Source organism: Euleptes europaea, chromosome 17 (genome assembly GCF_029931775.1).
Source record: "Euleptes europaea isolate rEulEur1 chromosome 17, rEulEur1.hap1, whole genome shotgun sequence".
NCBI lineage: Eukaryota > Metazoa > Chordata > Lepidosauria > Squamata > Sphaerodactylidae > Euleptes > Euleptes europaea.
This window is the reverse complement of record NC_079328.1, coordinates 19,393,168-19,415,817: the sequence shown is the minus strand read 5'-3', so window position 1 is coordinate 19,415,817 and position 22,650 is coordinate 19,393,168. Positions and strand designations below refer to the sequence as shown.

General features: G+C 44.1%; 1 protein-coding gene across 1 annotated transcript in view; it reads right to left on the bottom strand.

Moving 5' to 3' along the window:
• Positions 1 to 22,650, bottom strand: part of LOC130489032 (potassium voltage-gated channel subfamily KQT member 1-like) — a 319,184-nt gene that overhangs the window by 243,218 nt on the left and 53,316 nt on the right. The window contains exons 11-12 of the mRNA XM_056862736.1: positions 18,092 to 18,163; positions 16,746 to 16,860 (exon numbers count right to left, since the gene is read on the bottom strand). Of these exons, the coding sequence (XP_056718714.1) occupies positions 16,746 to 16,860; positions 18,092 to 18,163 (187 nt within the window). The remainder of the gene's footprint in view (positions 1 to 16,745; positions 16,861 to 18,091; positions 18,164 to 22,650) is intronic.

The window sequence follows — 22,650 nt, the reverse complement described above, 5'->3', positions numbered from 1 at the left end:
CCTGCCCAGCTTAAATCTCAATGATGGGGGCTGTTCTGAAGGATACTGCTCATCGGCGCGGGTGAGGGAGTCTTCTTCAGAAGCCTGGTGGTGTGAGCAGCTGTTGAAGCTAGGTTTTTTTAGTTGGAGGGTATATCCCTCCGGATGGGACTTAGTGAGCCCCGTCATTTAAAAAAAAAACCCTTATGCTTGATCCAGATCAACCCACTGAATGGTTGGTCAGACCAAGTTGGCCCCGACCTCAAAAGGGCCCCAACTATGGGGCCCTAACAAAACCAGTCAAAAAAAGCTATAGAAAAATGGGAGAAAGCACAGAGCTGTGCATCTGATCAAAGGCAGATTCCCAGGTTTTGGTGTTTGATAAATCTGAAACCCAAATATTGCCGAAGCAGCTAATTTCAGGTTTCTTTTCAGTCCAGGTATATCGATATGCACAACCCTAGATGGTACAGTAAGAGTGCTCGCCAAATGCACTGAAGATGAACTTCAGACTGAGGGCGAAAACGCAAAGTTGCTTTATCCTCCTTTAATCCCTGTTTTAGCCAGGATCGAATGCACATTAGGCGAAACGCATGTGTTCGATCCTGGCTGAATCCTGGCTGAAACAGGGATTAAAGGAGGATAAAGCGACTGTGCATTTTCGCCCAAAGAAAGCCATTGTCAAATTCATTTTCAACAGAAGTGGTGAACATTCTTGCAGTGCTATCTTAAAACAGATACACTCTTCTAAGTCCATTAAAGTCAATGGTTTTAGAAGGCTTTAACTCTGCTTGGGTTTGTGGGTATTGGTGTATTAGTTTGGAGAACCATAATTCCCAAACTGGGCACTTGAAATGAAAGTGACTGAATCTTCCATAGCCACAACCAAAACCTTGATGACTATCAAAAGTAATCTTTTCTATCACAAAATGGCCATTTTCCATAAATGGCAGTTGGAAAGCCCAACAGTAGTCATGCATGACCACTCAAAGATCTTCACAGGAATACACAGTATGTGTTTAAGAAGACCGTTCCTGAATTACCACCCCAACAAACATTCATTGCTTCTGAATGCTTACATGGAGGTAATTTTTGCTGAGGACTTCCTTGATTACTTTCTTCAAAACTTCAACGCAATCCTGCATCAAACTGGACTGTGAATATTTGTAATTTAATATTAATCCAGCAGAAGTCGAAGCCATAAATTTGAAGTGAGAACTTTCTTCCTGGTTCTCACTGCAACAGGCCCACGGAGTGATGAGTAAACATACTGCGGGTGGTCTAGCATTAAATTAAGATTTTAAGTGCCTGTTCATGAGGGCAGCTTTCTTTGCCTCCAGTGCCAATTAGTGTCTAACTATGGTTTAACAGATTTTTGTACCAGTTGATTTACTCAACGTCAACAAATATGCAAGAATATAGGGTGCCGCAGTTTCACTATTTCTTTTTCAGAGCAAGATCATCCCGCCTACACAATGCACACAATGCAGTACAATGCACTCTAGAGAACCACAGAGGGAAAGTCACAAGGACATCTACAAGTCAGAAGAAACAGCAGTTGTGCCAAGTCTCGACAGCACAACAAACTGGCTCAAAAGCAACATGACAGCAAAACCCAAGACCAAAAACAATCAGCGGGCATGTCAAGTTGCTATGTTCCCTATGTTCCCTTGGTAGGTGTCATGAACAGGATGGGGTGTATAGCAAAACAACAAAGCACTGAAGTATGGATTTTGACTTATATGGTTTGGGCCAAACATACAAACAACAAAAGGAGTTGTACAGATGGCAACTACATGGTCACTGGTAACTTGGGAGAATCAAGAACCTATTCTTTTCACCTGAATTTTAGGTCGTCCTTACAATGAGGTGTAGGTTTTTTCTGACTGTACCACTTCAGACTCTAGGTGGGGACTGGGTTGCCAGTCTCCAGGTGGCACCTGGTGATCTCCCGCTATTACAGATGACCTCCAGATGACCAAGATCAGTTCCCCTGGAGAAAATGACTGCTTTGGAGGATGGACTGTATGGCATTATACCCTGCTGAGGTCCCTCCCCTCCCCAAACCCCACCCTTCCCAAGCTCCATTCCCAAAATCTCCAGGTATTTCCCAACCCAGAGCTGGCAACGCTAGGCGGGGGTTGCATGTTTGAATGGTCCTCCATAACTTATCCTGCCCATGCAAAGGAGGCTGCCCCAGAACTCTTCTCCAAGGCATTCTAACTTGGGATGTACAAGAAGAATGGTTTCACTGGGAAGCATCCAAGCATGGAAGCCCCCACCCACCTGCTATCTGACATGATGCTGTCCAAGAAGAGTTTCACTGTATGTTGCTGCTGCTATTCGATGGAACAGGCCATACAGAGCTCCTGCTGTGGGGGAGGACATTTTGGTATCGCCCTCCGTGTGCCTACCATGTTGTGTGCCGAGTCCCTTTTAGATCTCCATCAGCTCGGAACACCAAAAGTTCTATCATATGACAATGAAGCACGGGATATATTCTCAACTGGGCTGAGGGTGAATGCCCTTGTATCCCACCCAGCAAAACAAACACCTCTGAAGTGTCCGTATAACCAATAGCCCAAAAAGTTTCATGATGGCCAGTGGCTACTTCAGGCACAGTTCAGGCTAGATGAGGGAAAGCAGCCAAGGAGGGGGAGGGGAGCAGCTGCCAAGTTTTGCTTTGCAGGATTCGCATGCTGTTTGTTTTCTTGATGCTTCTAGAGAAGTTATTCCGTTTTTGTGCCTGCCCTTACTGCAAGGAGCTATGGGCCATGTGCATAGTTCTGTAACCTCCTCTGACTCTTACAATTAGGGTTGCCAGGTCCCTCTTTGCCACCGGCGGGAGGTTTTGGGGGCAGAGCCTGAGGAGGGCGGGGTTTGGAGAGGGGAGGAATGCCATAGAGTCCAATTGCCAAAGCAGCCATTTTCTCCAGAGGAACTGATCTCTGTTGCCTGGAGATCAGTTACAATAGCAGGAGATCTCCAACCTGGAGGTTGGCAACCCTACTTACAACAACGGCAACCCTACTTACAACAACCCTGCGAGGTAGGATAGGCTTAGAGATAAGTGACTGGGCACAGATTACTGGCAAAGTGGGGACCGGAACCTGATCTCCCCAAGTCCAAGTGTGACGTTGCGACCATTAAACCACACTCTGTGTCTGGTTCCTTTCCAGCTCAGTCTACAAAGAGACTGCAAAAACGCACACGCACCATTCGTCTCCAGGGCCTCTTTCCCACAAGGAAATGGATCCTGTTAAAGGCTGCACCTTCGGAGCTTCCTAAAGCTCGGGGAAACAGGGAGCACAGTGCAATATACTGCTGACTAAGTAGACGCCATCAGAGGGTCTGGTTGTCTAGGCTGCTATCTGGCTGTGCGCACTCCTGCTAAAGTAAACCGGGAGGAGATAAGTATCAGTAACTTACGAAAAATGGCGTCACAGCACACTGCAAAGTCAAACAGTCGCAGGGAACGAAAGGCCCAGGACCCGATATAGCGTGCCATGATTGCAGGCTTCAGTGGCCATATACTAAGCTTTTTGTACTGTAATGGTCTGATACATTCATTTTGACCTAGAGACCAGAGATAAATTGCCTTAGCAATGCAAACAAACAGCTAAGCAATTAAGGCGAAGTTTCTTTGGAGAGGGGAAGGGGGGGTGCTCGGACACTGATGTTTTAATCTAAGTGTACAATAACTGCTATGTAATATTCTAACACAACAAGGAAGGAGAGGAGCAAACTGTACATTTTTTGTTTTTGCTTGACGAAGCAACCCGAAGAAAGCAACATTTCTGTCCTACTTTTGACAGCACAGCCCTGAGTGTGCAAATCAAGTATGTGATACAAGACATTAATGAACAACAATTTAACTCATAAGAGTAGCCCTGTCAGACTCAGAGGCGAACTCTGGCATTCTGCTTTCTTTTCCTGCACAAAGAAACTTAACAGTACAAAACTGAATGTGAGTTGTAATGATAAATCTGCCTCTCAGAAGACCATGAATACAATAGGCACAGAATTATTTCCATATTTCTCAATCCAGAGGCAGCGTCTTTTGTGTGTATGCGAAAGAAACAGTAACGGAGATACATACAAACTCAAGGCACAAAACAGATGACATGAAACAACAGCCATAAAATCAAAACGATGACCAGAGACCTCTCTACTGTTACAGTTACTATTCAGTACTGCAAATACCATCCAGCAATTATTACAACAATCCACACCTACATGTCAGCTTCTTGCAGAGTTAATTAACAAAGTTAATTCTCCTATTTCTGAGATAAGATTTTCCCAACCCTTTTCCTTACAAATATAGACCAGAAGTTCCAACATTTTGCAAAAGTAATTTTAGTGCTACCAACATTTATTGCAAACTCTCATTCTTGTATGATGTTTCAAATATCCCTACAACCCCCAGGGTGTTCTTTGCTCTGTGTCTTAAGATCTGGTATATACTCCAAAAAGTCTCCCTCAATGTTTCTGGGTTTGGAGTCAATGCAATAGAAATGTCTATGCTGAGACAATATTTTCAATACTCATTTTCAATATTTATTCCCTATTCAGAGATTCCCAAACTGTGCTCCAAGGAGCACTTGGTGCTCCGCAAAACATCTCCTAGTGCTCTGTGAAGAGATTGGAAAGAAAAATGCTACTGTCATTCAGTTTAGTATATAGGTGCTAGGTGAAAATTAGTGCTCCGTGATGAATTTCTCTCCTGAAAAGTGCTCCATGACTCAAAAAGTTTAGGAACCGCTGCCCTATATATTTAACCTTTTAAAGTGTCATTTACCAGTTGAATAATCTTTTCTTCTTTTTTTGCCATCAAGTCACAGCTGACTTATGGCGACCCTGTAGGGTTTTCAAGGTAAGAGGTGTTCAATCATTGTCATTGCCTGCCTCTGCATTGTAACCCCAAAAAGGGGTCGCCATAAGTTGGCTGCGACATGAGGGCACTTTACACACACAATCCTTGGTAGTCTCACATCCAATTATTGACTAGGGCCAACTCTGCTTAGCTTCTGAGATATGATGAAAATGGTTTTATCCTGGACTATCCAATCTTATATTGATTTCTTAAATGTTCACTGTTCAAATTTGACCTGACATTTCAAATATGTCTTGTGGTGTTATTTTTCAGCTTGTTGAGCATTGTTTTTTAAAGACGTCTTCCTTGCCTTCCCCAGTTATGTCTAATAATGATGTATTTCAACACAGACCTTTGTCCAGCATCCCAAACAAATTACAGTTTTTTCACGACATTTGAATGCAGCTAATACCTTTTCCTCCTCGGTAGTAACCAACAAAGATCCTTTCAACTTTTTTGCCAATTTACATATATCAATTTTCTTACCCAATGATAAATTTACCCAATGGTGACTTTTTTTTGGGTCTGCTACTTCTGGTATGGGGGAGCTTTCTAGTTAATTCAGCTCTGTGCAACATACTTCCATGTTCATTCAACTCTGTGCAACATACTTTCCAATGAAACTTTTATTTCCTTTCTATATAACTTATATCCACACAGGTAGCTGTGTCACTGGCAACTTAGATCAAGTTAATTCATGCCATAGTGTTCCCTATTACTATGTACCAGTGTGAAAGCTGGACAATGAAGAACACTTATGGGAAGAAAGTAGATTCCTTTGAAATGTGGTGTTGGAGGAGAGTGTTATGGACACTGTGGACTGCCAAAAAAAACCACAAATCAGTGGGTTATAGATCAAATCAAGCCTGAACTGACCCTGAACTGACTAAACTGAGGCTGTTGTACTTTGGTCACATTATGAGAAGACAAGAGTCACTGGAAAAGACAATCATGCATGGAAAAGTTGAAGGCAGCAGGAAAAGAGGAAGACCCCAAAAGTGATTGATTGGCTCTATAAAGGAAGCCACGGCCCTCAGTGTGCAAGACCTGAGCAAGGCTGTTAAGGACAGGACGTTGTGGAAGACATTGCTTCATAGGGTTGCCATGAGTCAGGAAGCAACTTGACGGCACTTAACACACACACAGCCGTATCCTCCTAATTATCCCTATTCCACAAGGATTCTCAAATGCCTAATATATTTATGTTCTTATTTAGCACCCAGCAGTCCATCCCTCTCACCCTGGCTTGGAGGCTTCTAGTATTTGCATGTAAACACTTATTTCCTTCTCCAAGTGCCCTTAGTGTACACCCACCACCACCACCAATGCCCCTTTGGTTTCCTCAAATGAGTATAACTCTGTGCCATGCACTTGAGTTCTAGTCTGTCGCCATTTAGAGGACTAGGAAAATATATTCTATTATGCCTTAGGGATGAATTGTCCCAAAATGGAACCTTGGCAATTTTATTTTAAAAAACATTTCTATGCTGCTTTCCCACCCAAATAGGGTCCCCAAGGTGGTGACTTGACCTTGATAGCCCCAGGCCAGCCCAATTATATCAGGTCTCAGAAGCTAAGCAGGGTCAGTCCTGGTTACTATTTGGATGGGAGACCTCCAAGGAATACCAGGGACATGACACAGAGGGGGGCAATGGCAAACCCCCTCTGAACGTCTCTTGCTTTGAAAATCCTGCAGGGTTGCCATAAGACAGCTGTGACTTGATGGAACACACACACACAAGGTGGCAAACATCAAACCAACATTTAAAATAAAGTATATCTAAAATAATTCAGTGAAAGCATATAAATATACAGTCCCTGTTGGCTTTCCCAGAGTTAGCTGAAAAGTTGATCTGAGGCCTTTTTGCATATTAAGTGCAAGCAATCTGCTTCCATTTCTGGTTCAAATGGAGCATGTTTATTATGCACAAGGTCAGCTTGCCCCAAAAACATTCCCCAGTGCCTAACAAAACTAAACCCTTCCTCCCACCACCACAACCTAATCCATGCATCAAGATCTCTCATCCCCTGTCACCCATCTGGCCTTGTATGTGGAGCAGGTAACATTTCTGAGAAGGCTACCGTACAGTTTCCAACATTGGCTGCAATCCTGAAGGTGGGGCAAAGCTCCTTAGGAGCTGTTATCCTGGGATAACGGGCACTTACACTGTCCCGGGGGCAAACACGCTGATGTCGGGGAGCCACAGAGCTGCACCGGCCCCTGCTGCCAACACAGCCACGCCGGCAGGGAATTCCTGGAAGAGAAAGCCCACGCTGGTGTGGGGGGCTTTCCTGGGGGCGAAGTTGCCTTTAGGTGGCTTCCTAATCCCTTTGGACCTGGGAACGCCCCCTTGAGCTGCCACCTTTTTTGGTGGCGTAGCCTCGCTCTTTCCAATGGGGACATTATTTTATTTTCAGTGGCCGGGAAGCTTCAGTGGAGGCGGTGTGGCTGCGCCGCTTCTAGCCGCTGCCTAACTGCCCACCTTCAGGAATGGGCTGCCCAGCCTCCAGCTTAACCACCTCCACTTGTCTTCTAAGACCGTCACAGCTGACTCCACTGACGCATCAGCCTACCTAGATAGGCCATTCCACAACATGGGCAAGCGGTAGCCTTACCAGGTCGGTTTGCTCCACCGGCGGGAGCTCTTAAGCAGCATGCGACTCGCACGATGCGCCTACGTCACTTCCGTGTTTACGCGGACGCTCTATCAATCTCTGCCCAAACTCTATGGTTTCAGCGGAGGTTGCTAGAGCGTCCGCGTCACTTCCGGGTAAAACCGGAAGAGATATGGGCATGTGCGCTCATGCACGCGTTGCCCACCGGCCCTCAGGTGGTCGGCGGGCAGCCCAGTGGATTGGCGGGATTTTACCCGCCACCACTGGGTCCTTGGCAATCCTAGCAAGCAGGCAGGCAAGTCCCCATACAGCCTAAACACCCAGTGCAACCCCATCTCTCTGCTTTCCTAATCATTTAATCTCCACCTGTCATGGGCCCTCCTCCACCACACCCAAAGGATAATCAGCCCATCGCTGAAAGGAGAGGTTCCTTCTAGGGTAAGGAGGAAGGCAGCTGGATGCCGCCTACCTCCTATTTCTCCGTCACAGCAGATATATTCTGTTTCCATTTTGCACAAAGAAAATGCAAGCCATTACTTTGTTCTCCTCAGACCGAGACTCAGGAAGAGCAGGCGCGGTTAACCTGGTGGAAGAGTTTCTCAAGCTTTAAAGTCTCTTGGACCTTGCCTTCCGGCTCCTCTTGGACTGAGCATACCCACCTCCGGATCATTTCCGATTTGAATTTCTCCGAACCTTGCGGGTGGGGTGCTGCTGTGCATTAAGGCTGTGTGCCTTTGGTCTACTTTTGAGTTAGTGCTTCACTGTAATTTCCAGCAATTTTTCTTGTACCTTAATTGCTGGGTTATGTATATAATTTCACTAGTTGGTTTTTGTTAGTTTCCACTGTATGGCATGGAGATAATGCTTTCCACTGTATGGCATGGAGTTAATGATTTATAATAAATTGTTTAGTATATAATTTATGTTTATTGTATCTGAGCCCTTGTGCTGCCAATCTCCAGGTAGTAGCTGGAGATCTCCTGATATTACAACTGATCTTCAGCCGATAGAGATCAGTTCCCCTGGAGAAAATGGCCACTTTGACCATTGGACTCTATGGCATTGAAGTCCCTCCCCAAACCCCGCCCTCCTCAGGCTCAGCCCCAAAAACCTCCCACCGGTGGCGAAGAGGGACCTGGCAACCCTATGCATATTGTTTTCTTCCATGGGGAAGGAGAAAATAGTTACACATTTGATTCTGCAGTATATACTGTGCAGACTGGCATTATGTACCTCCTAAGATTAGAACTCTGCAAGTGCTTATGTACTTCCTAGGATTAGAACGCTACAAGTACTTATTTTGCAGCTTGCAGCGTCTGGTCCAGTTTCCAGTGCTGCAGAAGGCAATTCGTGTTTGTCAGCAAACCCTCCCTCTGCATTTTAAATTACAGAGGTGGGTGGGGGTCTGTAAAGAGAGAGACGCATGCCCGGAAGCCAAGAAAAATGTCCAGATTCCAAGAAGGAATGCCGGACTGTGGCAGGACTAGAGTGTGTCTGTTGTGTCTTCCAGCCCTAGAATGAGATTCCTGCCTTTTGTTTGGGGTCTTAGGCCTTCCCTTGAGAAATCTCATATAATCCAAAGCTAACTTTGGAGGGGCTGTGGCTCAGTGGAAGAGCATCTGCTTGGCATGCAGAAGGTCCCAGGTTCAATCTCTGGCATCTGCTGTTAAAGGGACTAGGCAAGCAGGTGATGTGAAAAACCTCTACCTGAGACCCTGGAGAGCTGCTGCCGGTCTGAGTAGACAATACTGACTTTGACGGACCAAGGGTCTGATTCAGTATAAGGTAGCTTCATGTGTTCATGTGTACAACTCACGTGGACCCCCGACCAGAACATTCAGTTTCTCTATCGTGCCCTAAATCCCAGCAGCTCTGTCAGTGTCTGACACCCCCCTGCATAGAGCAGCGATACTATGGAAGGCACTGCATGCTTTGTTCTATTAAGCTACCATCTGACAAAGAATGTGAGCTATAAAACAGATAAGCCCTTTATGCAAAAATAAGCCCAAACTCTCTAGAGCATGATGTAACCAAATGACACGAGGTTGCATTGAATCCTACTGTAGGCATAAACTCTTATCTCAAAATACATGTACCCCACAGGTGCTTTAGTTACAAGCACGGTTGCTATAAGGTGAAAAATAATACTGGGGAAACTTTTTCCATCATTTTATTATGACAGAGTGCCCTCTAGTGTTCATCTAGCATTAATTCTAGAGGGGTAGCCGCGTTAGTCTCTGTGTGTGTAAAGTGCCTTCAAGTCGCAGCCGACTTACGGCAACCCCTTTTTGCAGCAAAATAAAACAGGAATCTGGTAGCACTCTAATACTCTTCGTTCTGAGTTTGGCCAAATGTCACTTGAAGCTAGGGCGTGGTTGGCTGCCTTTAAACTACACCTTAAACTGTGCTTTAGCACTGAGGGGTTCCTAGCTTCTCTGAAGCATGACCCTTTTAAATCCTCATGGCAAAAAATCTTAGATGAGAAACTGGCGTTGTTGGGCTTCTCGCAGGATATGTTATCAGATCTTGGGAAAACTGAAGCTTTTGCCAAAATTAAAAAGCGCATTAAAGAGCTCGATTATAACAGCACTACTTTTCGTGCTCGTCGTGTCTGTTCATCCCAGTTCTTCGGAATACCCCCTCCACGTGGTCTGCCTGCCTATACATATTATCTAACAACTCCTCGTCTCTGTAGAGCTTTTTGCTTGGCTAGATTGAATGCTAACCCTTCTACGGTAATGCAGGGCAGAATTCTGAATATACCATACTCAGACAGGATCTGCCCTTGCTCTTCTGGCTCTATTGACTCATTAGCCCATGCCCTTTTGGAATGCAGCTTTTACGAGGAACTTCGATCTCACTATATTTCCCCCCTTTTAATATACAAATCCAATGCCTCTGTGACTGACATAGTGCCTTTTTTACTAAGCGATAGGGACCCCAAGGCTACATTGTCAGTGGCAAGATTTGTTTCAGTCCTTATATCCCTCCAACACTAGATATATGCTGCTCAAGATCAATTGATCAAGGAGCTTCTAAGGGATAAAAGGCAAAAGGAAAAAGGTAGCACTCTAAAGACTAAGTACATTTATTCCAACATGCTTAGCCTTTCAAGTGACGCTGGACTTCTGTTTTATTCATCCAGCAATAATCATTGTGCTTTTAACCGGCAGATGTGGAAACATGTAACAGGCAGGAATGTGAAAAAGACCCTCTCCCCTTATTTTCACAGATACTTCAGTGTAGTCAACTGTTGGCATAGTTTATTTGGGGCAAAATAGATATGCTGTTTTTACAAGGGGAGGGTTTTCTGATGCATTTGGTTTGGATCCAAAACTTGTTTCCCGTTCAAAGACACAGAGATTTTGTTTTGTTTCTCCATTACACAAATTAATATGGGCACACTGTATCAGAACACCCTCCCCTCCTTGGCAACTGGACTCGATGGCACTGAGGTCCCGCCCCTCTGCAAACTGCACCCTCCTCAGGCTCCACCCCCAAAATCTCCAGCTATTCCCCAACCCAGAGCTGGCAAGCCTATGAATACAGTCTTTAGAGAGAAACAGCCATTTGTCTAAGCCACTCTGAAAAATCATTAGAGCCTTGCTCCCCGTCGGGGAATAAGCCCAGCTATCGTTTCGCAGCAGCCCCTTTCCTCCACGCAATTACAGCTGCTGGCGGAAAACAATCCCTGCCCTGGACGGCCACTGCATCTGGCTCTCACTTACTCGAGGTTTCCTCCCAAGAGGATCCGAGCGATGATTGCTCAACAGCAGCAATTTGCACTCTCTCCCCCCAGAGTCAAGCTGACCCTTTTACCTTCCCAGTGACTTCAGCAAGCTAAACAAGGTACACTGGGGCAGTTGGTTAATTACGCGGATTTAGTGCATCTGAGCCTTTCCCAACCCCCAAAAGCCAAGCTAGACACCAAAAGCTACACTTCAGCTGTTCCTATTTTCCAGTTTCTGCCTGGGAAATAATTTTCATCGTCTTAAAAGAGAGACTCTGGGGAACCTGCTTAAAAACGGGAGTACCACAAGCTGAGCTTTCGCCTTCTCCTTAGGTTTCTAAAAGTTAAATCTTTCAATACGGAGTGGATTGCCTCGACCCTAAGCACACGGGCCTGTGAACGCAAGTGAAAGTGTACAATCAGTTTTGGCACTGCACATGGTTAGCATGTTTATTCTTAGAGCTATTGTCATAATTTACATTGTTAGGTGTACACCCACAATGGAGCATCCAAACAGTATGGAAGCTTTCCAGGACTACCCTGTCATTCAACTCCTCCTTCCAGCTTAACTATTTTCTTCCCCTCCATAGCCAGCTGGCCATTTCACTTGCCACTCAAGAAAACATGGTAAATGGGCTGGGTCCAGCTAGTTTTTCCTGCTGGAGAAGGAGCGCTCTCCATTGACCACCAAAAGGCCAGCCGGTCCCCCCTTCAATGAAGTGAGGGGAGGGGTGTGGTTTGGCTGTCAGCGGCGGGAACAGAGAGCCAGCAGCATTCATCTATGGGCCTAATGTGGGAAGAGAGGCTGGCCCAAGGGAAACGGCATATAGGGCCATAGGGTTGCCAGGTCTCTCTTTGCCATTGGCGGGAACACATGAAGCTGCCTTATACTGAATCAGACCCTTGGTCCATCAAAGTCAATATTATCTATTCAGACCGGCAGTGGCTCTCCAGGGTCTCAGACAGAGGTCTTTCACATCATCTACTTGCCTAGTCCCTTTAACTGGAGATGCCAGGGATTGAACCTGGGACCTTCTGCATGCAAAGCAGATGCTCTACCACTGAGCCATGGCCCCTCCCCAGAAGGTTTTTGGGGCAGAGCCTGAGGAGGGTGGGGTTTGGGGAGGGAAGGGACTTCAATGCCATAGAGTTCAATTGCCAAAGCAGACATTTTCTCCAGGTGCACTGATGTCTATTGGCTGGAGATCAGTTGTAATAGCAGGAGATCTCCAGCTAGTACCTGGAGGTTGGCAACCCTATAGGGGCAGCATCAGGCTGTTCCTCCATCTCTGGAAAGCGAACGCAGGAGACCCACGGACAGTAGGTTACACGTGGACAAAAGCCATGTGGGATGGAGGTTGTGGCTGTTGCAAGATGGGGAATGGAAGTGAAATAGAGTGAAAACGCTGGATGGATCCAACCCAGTTCTTGGTGCTTGGGGTGGGAGCTTATAAACTGTTTTTCCCCTGGTAGCTCATCTTTTACTATTTTTAATTACCCAGTTCCAGTGCAAAAAGAGCGCTTGTATGCAAATGAGCATTTAGGCATAACTTGATTAGAACTTTTGGTGTTTATCTTCAAAGCAGATGTTGAGTAGTAAACTACTGATAGAGTAACTGCCTTATCATTACCAGCCAGCAGACAGATTAAGTGGTAGTCATGAGAACATACAGGAAAGTGTGAAATCAATGGAGTAATCAAAGAAGATCTTTTTTTAAAAGAAGATCTTATAGAAGAATATAAATCACAACTGAATTTAAAAAAATGGGTTAGTGTTTCTGTGTTTGCCTTTCCACATGGGCAGACTCTCTGTTAGATTGGGGTTTTCAAAAATCTGCCACTTAATCCATTGAGGAGTAAGGCATCATGTCTGGTCAAGAAGAAATGTCTGTAAAAAGTTGGAATGGTTAAGAATTCAAGATCATTACCCTTATTTTATAATTGCTTTATTACGATAAAACATAAAATCGTTACAAGTAGTGATTTTGACTAACTACATTTAAAAAACAACTTAACCCCCCTCCCCCCAGAGAATTCAGAACTAACCATCAGCAGCTTCTCAACCCGTTGCTCAGAGAGGCTGGAGAAGAAGCGCAATTTGCCATGGTCGCAGAAGGAGGAACCAAACAGCATGATGCTTCTTACTTTGTGATGAATTTGGGGGAGGTGGATAAAGCCCATAGAAGAGGGAGCCTGAGTTGCACCCCCTCCACTTTTTGACCATGAAAGGAACAAGCAATGGACAAAAATGCAGGGAGAACAGGGCTTCTACAAAAGGAGATTTTAACCAACTTTGAGGCTTCCTCTTTTCTTTTTCTTGACTATTCCTTCTCTCCCTCTTTTGCTCATTATAGGAGAACCAATCTGTAAAAAAGTACGGCAGTCCCCCCACTGTCCGTATTGCAAACCTGAAAACACATATTCATCAAAACGTATTGTGACTTGGAAAGCGGGACTGCCCAACCCCTAATGTAGGAGTGGGAAAGAGATGGGAGAAGTCACTCTGTACATGGTCGGAAAAATTGTCACTTTACATATGTCACATCTGGACCCTGGCACTGGAAACAGATGTGGAGATTAACTAAAGGGCTCAAAGAAAGCTGTGCATTTAGTGGTGCAGTGAAGATGATTATATGAAATGGTCTGTGAACTGCAGGCTGCCCCAGTGCTCCAAGGAAACTGTTTTCAGGGGTATTCAAGATGTCGAGCCTTTGCTAGTACCAGTGCACAAAGAAGAAAGAAGTCCAGATATCAGGCTTAAAAACCAATCATGCTGTTATCACACTACAAGCAACTCCCAGTGTACAAAGACACACTTACCTGCTCAAACTTTTGCTTTAAATGAAAGAAAAATGTTTGTTAAGGGCTGCAGCAAATAAATATATTCATCATGAGGTTAAGCCAAGCAACACAGGTAATATAGGTAGCATGTACGCATCAGTCCTAGTCAAAGCAGCTCTTTTACAGAGTATTTATCCCCCGCCCCCAAACTTTTAAGGTGATACTTACTTTTTTTAAGACTGACACTTAAGGGCATGTCTGGGTGTTGAGGCCCCTCTGCCAGCATAAACTGTCTGAGCCCCCAGAACAGATAGCCAGAGTTGGGCATGAATAGGATGTTGAACTTAGATCAGGGAGACCCGAGTTCAAATTCCGGATGAGCGCTGCAGTCACAATCAGCCCCATCTAATTCACAGAGTTGTTGTGATCACTCCCCCACACCCTTCCTTATACATTCAAATGCACAATAAATTCATAGAAGAAAGGGTGGAACACAAATCTGTGCCAAACAAATAAGTAACATGCATCAGATTTTTTTAAATGTTGCTTTGGAAGCAGCTGCCACCACAGCACAAGAATCTACACTGTGCTACTGAAGTTAAGCTGTGGCAATCATTTTGGGGCTGGGTCCACCTCCTGCAGAAGCAATACAAAAGCACAGTTTCAGACCTAAAACCATACATACAGTATGTCAGACCTTCTAAAGAGTGCCATTTAACTGCGATGTTCTACGATATCAGCTAAGTCACTGGAAAGGTATAAATAAAAAAACCACAGATAAAAAACACCAATATCCCTTAGTTAAAAAGTAGTATACCTCTTAATAATTTTTAAATCATATATCTCTTCTTATTATATTACTCCTTCAAACCTGGTCTGAGATTTCCTTAGACTGACCTCCTCTTAGTCTAAACAGAATGATTAACATATCAGCAGTACAAACATGTATACTTTTACTAGATAACAGTATAGCGTTAGCATTAAGCAGATTAATTTCTGAATTACTATTTCTTACTGTCGATAGCTCCATTAAGGTCTACACTACATTGTACATTGCTAATCAGTCAATAACTAATACTTGCCAAGGTCTTCCTGATTCCTGCAATGATGGCACATGAAACAGGGCCCCAGATAGGTCGGCACAAAGGCACAGAGGATGAAAGGCCGTCTCCAAGGCAATATAAAGCCAGTCTTATTGTTCCAATATAATACACACATACAAAATAACGTTCAACACATTATACAAATACGCAACTGTCCCCACAAAGCTGGTTTTCAGTCGCTTTCAACTTCAGCTCATAGCACCAATAGATAATGGTTAGAATATCTTGCCCCCATGTCACAAGCACAAGAACCTTGCATGAATATCGGTGAGGGTGTGAACAAGCACCCAAGCTCCTCACCAGCTGGATCAACATACTAGCCCAAGTCGGCCACACACATTAAACCTCAGGCAGAAGTTTCTCTAATCTGGAAGTATCCTAACATCTCTTTTGGATCATTATCTCTGCTTCTGAATTACCCAGAGGAGTCCTTTGCCTTCATAGTAACCAAACTACTGTGTGTCCTTCCAACTCTTGACTACCAATGTTGGCACTAAACAACAGCCCATAGCAATTCCACTAAATCCTCTGTGGCTGACATTCATGCCAGCCAGACAGTTTCAGAAATACAGAAAGCCTAAAGCCAACCTGAGCACTTGCCTCACATCACAAAGAGTCCATTTCAGAACAAATAATATGACTTCACAATAATCAACAAGAATTTTATTTTCAAGCAGGAACGGCCTTTTGACTGCTCAAAAAATGATCTGACTGGTCAAATGATGACCAGGTGGCTTTCAGGTGCTCTACTTCCAGGGAATCCTTTCCTTGCTGAAGAACTCCTGTGCTCCAGAGGATTCTGGAGGGTATTACGGGGCTCTTTGAGATCCCATGGGGATAGTAAGTTTTTTTTTGTTTTAAGGCTAGGCATTTTGTGCACAGAACTCCCTGCAAATGCGGCAGTGACGGCCTGAGAGCGCATTGCAGAGAGATGTGTGCAGAGGGCGTAAAGTGGTCAAGCGGTCTGCCAAAGACAATCGTCCACCAAGGATTTTCTCACTCTGGGATCCCCACTAGGGTTTTGAGAAAGCCTGGCAAACTGTTTGATTGAAACAATTAAATTAATAGAAATGGAACAGAGAGACATACACTATTAAAACACACAAACACACAAAACACTCCAAGTTTAGTTCGTAATCATAAAACAAAATTAAAAATTTTAACCGCTGAAATAATTTTTTTCTTTACAGCTAACATTTTACAAACATAAAACACATGTGAATTAGTATTCAGGAAACAGAACAATTGTTGATTTTTATTCTGGAGCTTCAGGAATGGCACGGTTGCAAACTTTATTCCATTTTAAACTCTTGGATAAATAACACCCATTTTATATGTCTGTGCAGATAGGCAGAGCAAAGAGCCCCGACTTATAAGTGAAGACCAACAGCAGGTTTGTAACTCTGCCCCCACAGCGATGGGAATCAAGAAGCCCTCAAAGCCTTCCTTTGCTACTAGTAGACAATGAATACAAAGGCGGGGTGCCACCTACACAATGCATATTTTCAACTTGCACATTAAGCTTAGACCACGGTGCAGGAATACAGAGCCAACTCAGTGGCTAATAAAACCACCCTTCACCAATCACTGGTCTGACATCCCCACTGTAACGTTCGAGAAGTGATTGCTTCTCATTATCCTTTATCATAATGATTCAACTTACTGCGACACGTCGGACACAGAGGGCAGCGATGCTTCTTCAGAGAGGAGGTCCATGTCTTCGGTGAAACTGTTGGCCCGTGACATTTCACTGCTGTTCGCTTCCAAGCGCTTTTTTACTAAACAGCGAATTTAAAGATACAATGCATTAGACCAAGAGAAGGCCAAGCAGTTGGGATCCCAAAATCATCTGGGCAATTGCGTGGGCATCCTCAGATGAGCAGGGGCCCAGGGCTGAGACTCATTGGGACTGGATGCTTGGGCCATCTGTTCAAAAATGTAGAAGGAAGTCTGGACATTATTGCCCGCTGTCAAGTTTGGTCCAATGGAAAGCCATGGCTGTTGTCCTCTGCTGGCTCTAGTCAGTTCTCCTACCAACAGTACTAAGTGGACACTTATGAAATCCTTACACATCTTCTAGGCCTGACTGGCCTTGGTTTCCAGTGGTTTCCTAGCTCCATTGCTCAATAGCTTATCCTGCTAATGGCCAAAGTGAGTCAAGATCACAAGTTTAGTCATCATCACCCCATACAGGTGATCCTGGGCTGGGAACCAGTGCTAGGTGTCTGGTGTCAGACTGCAAGTCTTCCTGCCTGGTTCACCATATTTAGGAATGTCCCCACTCTTTTCCTGTCAGAGGATTGCCTAAAAAGCATTTCATACATTCCAAAAGAGAACATGTTCCTCAAAATCTCTGGTTTTCCCCTTGGAAACACAGAAGGAAGAACACTCTGGGGGTAAAAACTCTTTCCCCCCACCTCCAGGCTTTCAATCTTTAGTCCAGGAACCTTGGAGTGGATGGCCTCCATATACTTTTGGCTTGTCTCTTTTAGCCATCCACTGTTCTCAATAATCTACCTAAATATATTATAAGCTGTTCAAGGGAAACCACTGTGCACTTTGGCAGCAAGAAGAAGAAGAAGAGTTGGTTTTTATATGCCGACTTTCTCTACCACTTAAGGGAGACTCAAACCGGCTTACAATCACCTTCCCTTCCCCTCCCCACAACAGACACCCTGTGAGGTAGGTGAGGCTGAGAGAGTGTGACTAGCCCAAGGTCACCCAGCTGGCTTCGTGTATAGGAGTGGGGAAACAAATCCAGTTCACCAGATTAGCCTCCGCCACTCATGTGGAGGAGTGGGGAATCAAACCCGGTTCTCCAGATTAGAGTCCACCGCTCCAAACTACTGCTCTTAACCACTACTGGCAATACATATAAAAACCAAAATCAAGTCAAAGCAAAATATCAAGAGAAAATGACTGAAAACTCTATTCAAATTATACAGAAAACGTTATTTATTATAAACACCAGCATTGAAAGCCAAGCATATCAGAATGTGCAGAGGATGCCCCTTGTACCTTGTGAAGCAGGACAGGTTGCAGCCGCGCAGAGGGATAAAGATGACAAAGAAAGCTGTTGGCCTGCACGCAGACACAGTTGGCCAAAGGAAAGCAACAGAGGAGGAAAGCAAAGAAGACCATCAGTGAAAGCAGGAGGGAGAGCCCTTGCCAAGAGATTCTTGTGCAACCCCAACATACTTGCTAGGGTTGCCAACTTCCAGGTGGTTAGCAGCAATAGACACTTCTGTGTATACAATAGTTACAACCAAATTAACACAGAAACAAGCTCTTATATCAATATTACAAATTCTATATTATATTACAACAAATCTAACATGTACAAGCTTACAATAATACAAAATACACAGTACAAAATACAATTTTTCCAATATCCAATATGGTATACAACCAACACATGCAATGTTCCTATATCCGAAAAGGTATATATTTTTTCTTCAAGTACAACAGGAATGTATCATCTGTATATTGCATAAAATTCTTTTTTATAATTTTTCTTTTATTTCATAGGTGTCTGGTAAAAAAGGAATATGGCCGTTTCAGTTTTTTCCTCAGTTCCTTCTCAAACCCTTAAACTGCAAGTTGGTATATCCTCTCCAATGGGATACCTCAGGAGGGAACCTAGGAGTATATGGAAGTATACTAGCCACTTGCTGGCAGATAATATGAAATTGATGCTACCCATGGGAGCTATGTGAAAACATTGGAGAGGATATACCAACTTGCAGTTTAAGGGTTTGAGAAGGAACTGAAGAAAGAACTGAAACGGCCGTATTCCTTTTCTACCAGTCACCTGTGAAAGAAAAGAAAAATTATAAAAAAGAATTTTATGCAATATACAGATGATACATTCCTGTTGTACTTGAAGAAAAAATACATACCTTTTTGGATATAGGAACATTGCATGTGTTGGTTGTATACCATATTGGATATTGGAAAAACTGTATTTTGTATTGTGTATTTTGTATTGTTGTAAGCTTGTATATGTTAGATTTGTTGTGGTATAATATAGAATTTGCAATATTGATATAAGAGCTTGTTTCTGTGTTAATTTGGTTGTAACCTCCAGGTGGTGGCTGGAGATCTCCTGCTATTACAACTGACCTCCAGCCGATAGAGATCAGTTCCCCTGGAGAAAATGGCCGCTTTGGCAATTGGACTCGATGGCATTGAGGTCCCTCCCCAAACCCCACCCTCTTCAGGCTCCACCCCAAAAACCTCCCTCCGGTGGCGAAGAGGGACCTGTTAACCCTCATGCTTGCAAATCTCAGGAATTTAAACACTGATATTTCAGGATCTGCAAAGCTATTCTGCAGCCCACAGTATTAGGCAATTATTTGATTGCCTGCATTATTTTTATTCATTTAATTATTGTTGTCAAGTCACAGCTGACTTAAGGCGGCCCCATAGGGTTTTCAAGGAAAGAGACGTTCAAAGGTGGTTTGCCTTTGCCTTCCTCCACATCATTACCCTGGTATTCCTTGGAGGTCTCCCATCCAAATACTTGCCAGGGTCAGGGCTGAGAGTGTGTGACTGGCCCAAGGTCACCCAGCAAGCTTCCATGGCACGAGTGGGGATTCCAACCTGTGTTTCCCAGGTTCTAGTCTGACACCTTAACCACTACACCACACCGGCTCCCTCTCCTGAAATTTAACTGAATTTTCTCAAGCTGAAACAAAAAGCAAATATCCAAAACATGCCTGATTTTCTAATCCTGTCATTCAAATAGTGAATGTGAAATAACATATTCAAAATTCAACTTTGCATTTTAATATCACTTTCCTCTTTTGTTGGCATTTTTTGACCGATATCAGACATGAGCTGTCAGAAGCTGTCCAGCGTCACACGTCAACAGCCAAACACTGTCAAATGTTAAATATACTCAAATAATACAACTGCATGTCATCTGTTAAATATGGTCAAAATACCACAGCTGCCAAATAGAAAATATTTAAATCGAAAGCAAAACTTCAAATGTTTGGCACGTACTCAGCATCAACAATTGCAAAGGAGAATTTTGGGAGCAGATTTATTTCAGCTCTACTGGTGGCATCCTCTACTGAGTTACTCCAGTCAATGCCCATTTACTTTAATGGGTTTAGGTTGGAGTAACTCTGCCTAGGACAGCAATGCAAGTGTTCAGTCTGTGATAATAACAAGGCAATAAAGAAACTGTTTCACCATTTGGAGGGCTTTTTTTTTTTACCAGCACAAAGTCAAATCTCTGCATTGATGGCTTGAAAGTGATCAACTTTGCCTTAATTGGGCTCACTATTTGTTGGAAAGTGGGTTTTGAAGAAGTGATCAAATTCCAGTGAATAGCCAAAGCATTTCTTAAATAATCAAGAACTTCTGGCTGGGTTTCAAGCACATGCTGTTCATCAGAGGGAGAGCTCAGTGGGAATAAGCACTGGGGGAAAAGGAGAAAAGCATCTACCTTCTAGAAACTAGCAGGGGTGCTTACTTGGATTTTGGAATTCCCTATTACCAGAAATATATTATAAAGCAAAACTCATAACATGGTAATCCAAGGACCTTCTAAAGTTATATTTATGGAATGTGCATGCCCGTAATTGCATTCTGTGTGTGTGTGTAAAGTGCCGTCAAGTCGCAGCCGACTTATGGAGACCCCCTTTTGGGGTTTTCATGGCAAGAGACTAACAGAGGTGGTTTGCCAGTGCCTTCCTCTAATTGCATTCTACTCCAACATAAAAACAACCCCTTTCAAAACCAGCCTTTTTAAAGAATCTTCATTTTACAGTAGAAATTCTGTGTAATCAAAAAGTTTTAATTTAGCCCAAGATTTTACATGTGCTTCAATTAGCTTTAACAATGGTTAAAAATGATTTGACGGCAGTCTTATTCAATGATTCCAAAAAGCAGCACCCCTGTTAGAGTCCTCCATTTAAATCCCATTTCTTTTCCATCTCTATTGTTGTGATAGTATAACCCCAAATCTCTTAACTAGGGCTGTTGATTCGGTAAAAACCGAACCAGAAAAATACAGAATAAATGCAAATTCAGTAAAATTTGGGTTTGGGTTTACTGAGTCAGCAAAATCCGGGAGGTTGGCAAAGCCGGATTTGCCATTCCTGAAAAAGCCGGATAAAAATCTGGCTTTTTCGGGAACGTCTTTCTGTACCTCCAGGGGGGGCATTTTTGCAGGTAGAGGTCCCACATTTTCAGGGTAGCTAGAAGGGACTCTCCTTGCAAGAACCCCCAAGTTTGGTAAAGATTGGGTCAGGGGGTCCAGAGTTATGGTGTCTGGAAGGGGTCACCCCATCCTCCTCCATTGAAATGCATTGGCAAAGTGGCTGTGTTCAGACTCTTTAATGTGATCTTTGCAATGTATCTAATGGAGAAGCCAGGCTTTAAATGGTAGGTGAGAAAGTTCACCCGGTGCCTCCATAGAGATACAATGTGATACATTTTGTCTCTATGGAGGTGCGGGGAGAACTTTCCCACCGTTTAAAGCTCGGCTTCACCTGGAGGTTGGCAACCCTCCCTTTGGCCTTCTTCCTGTGCCAACCAGAAGTGCTGATTTCTAACTTTCCCAGACTTTCTCCATCCTCCTGGCAACCATGAAAAAGTCAACTTTTCTTTTGCAACTGTGCTCAGTCCCCATCATCAAACTCCCTTCCCAGTGCCTAATAGCATTCCAAAAACCTACGCATGCCACCAGGGCAGTCTTAAAAGCATTACAGGCCCACGGACAAAGCAGTGCACTGTGGGCCTTTAATATTGTTCATTATCTTTATTTATTGACAGCAAGTCACAACATACATAGATTAGCATGGGGCCCCTTATGCTCGTGGGGCCCCTGGGCAACTGTCCAGAGTGCCTGTGCATTAAGACGGCACTGCATGCCACTCTGCACACACATAAAACCAGCACACACCAATGCATGTGTATAGGGTTGCCAATCTCCAGGTACTAGCTACAGATCTCCTGCTATTACAACTGATCTCCAGATGATAGAGATTAGCTCACCTGGAGAAAATGGCTGCTTTGGCAATTGGACACTATGGCATTGAAGTCCCTCCCCTCCCCAAACTCCACCCTCCTCAGGCTCTGCCCCAAAAACCTCCCACCGGTGGCGAAGAGGGACCTGACAGCCCTACACATGCACCTGCATTCTTGCTCTCCTCCTGTCTGTGTGTCTTGGGTTCACACACACTTAACAGACCCAGTCTCCTTCCCACTTTGGCTTTATTGCCTGAAAGTGCTGATGGATCACCCCCAATTACCCTTCCTTGGACTTCGGTAGAAGCCATAGCTGAGGATCAATTAAACTAAACCACCCTGGACAAGCCCCAACACAGAAAGAGAGAGGTAATACTTCCCCTTCTCTCGCTCTGTCTCCGAATCCTCTGCTTACTCCTAGCTCCCTTTCACTTACTCTGAGGTGTACACTGCTCCATGGGGGCACTACTGGCTGGGGGCCAGGATTGGGCACTGATATGGATGGGCCGGCTTTCTGCTGGGGGGAGCGGGATATACATTTAATAAAATAAAAAATAAAAATAAGTAAGAATATTTTATGTAGAAAT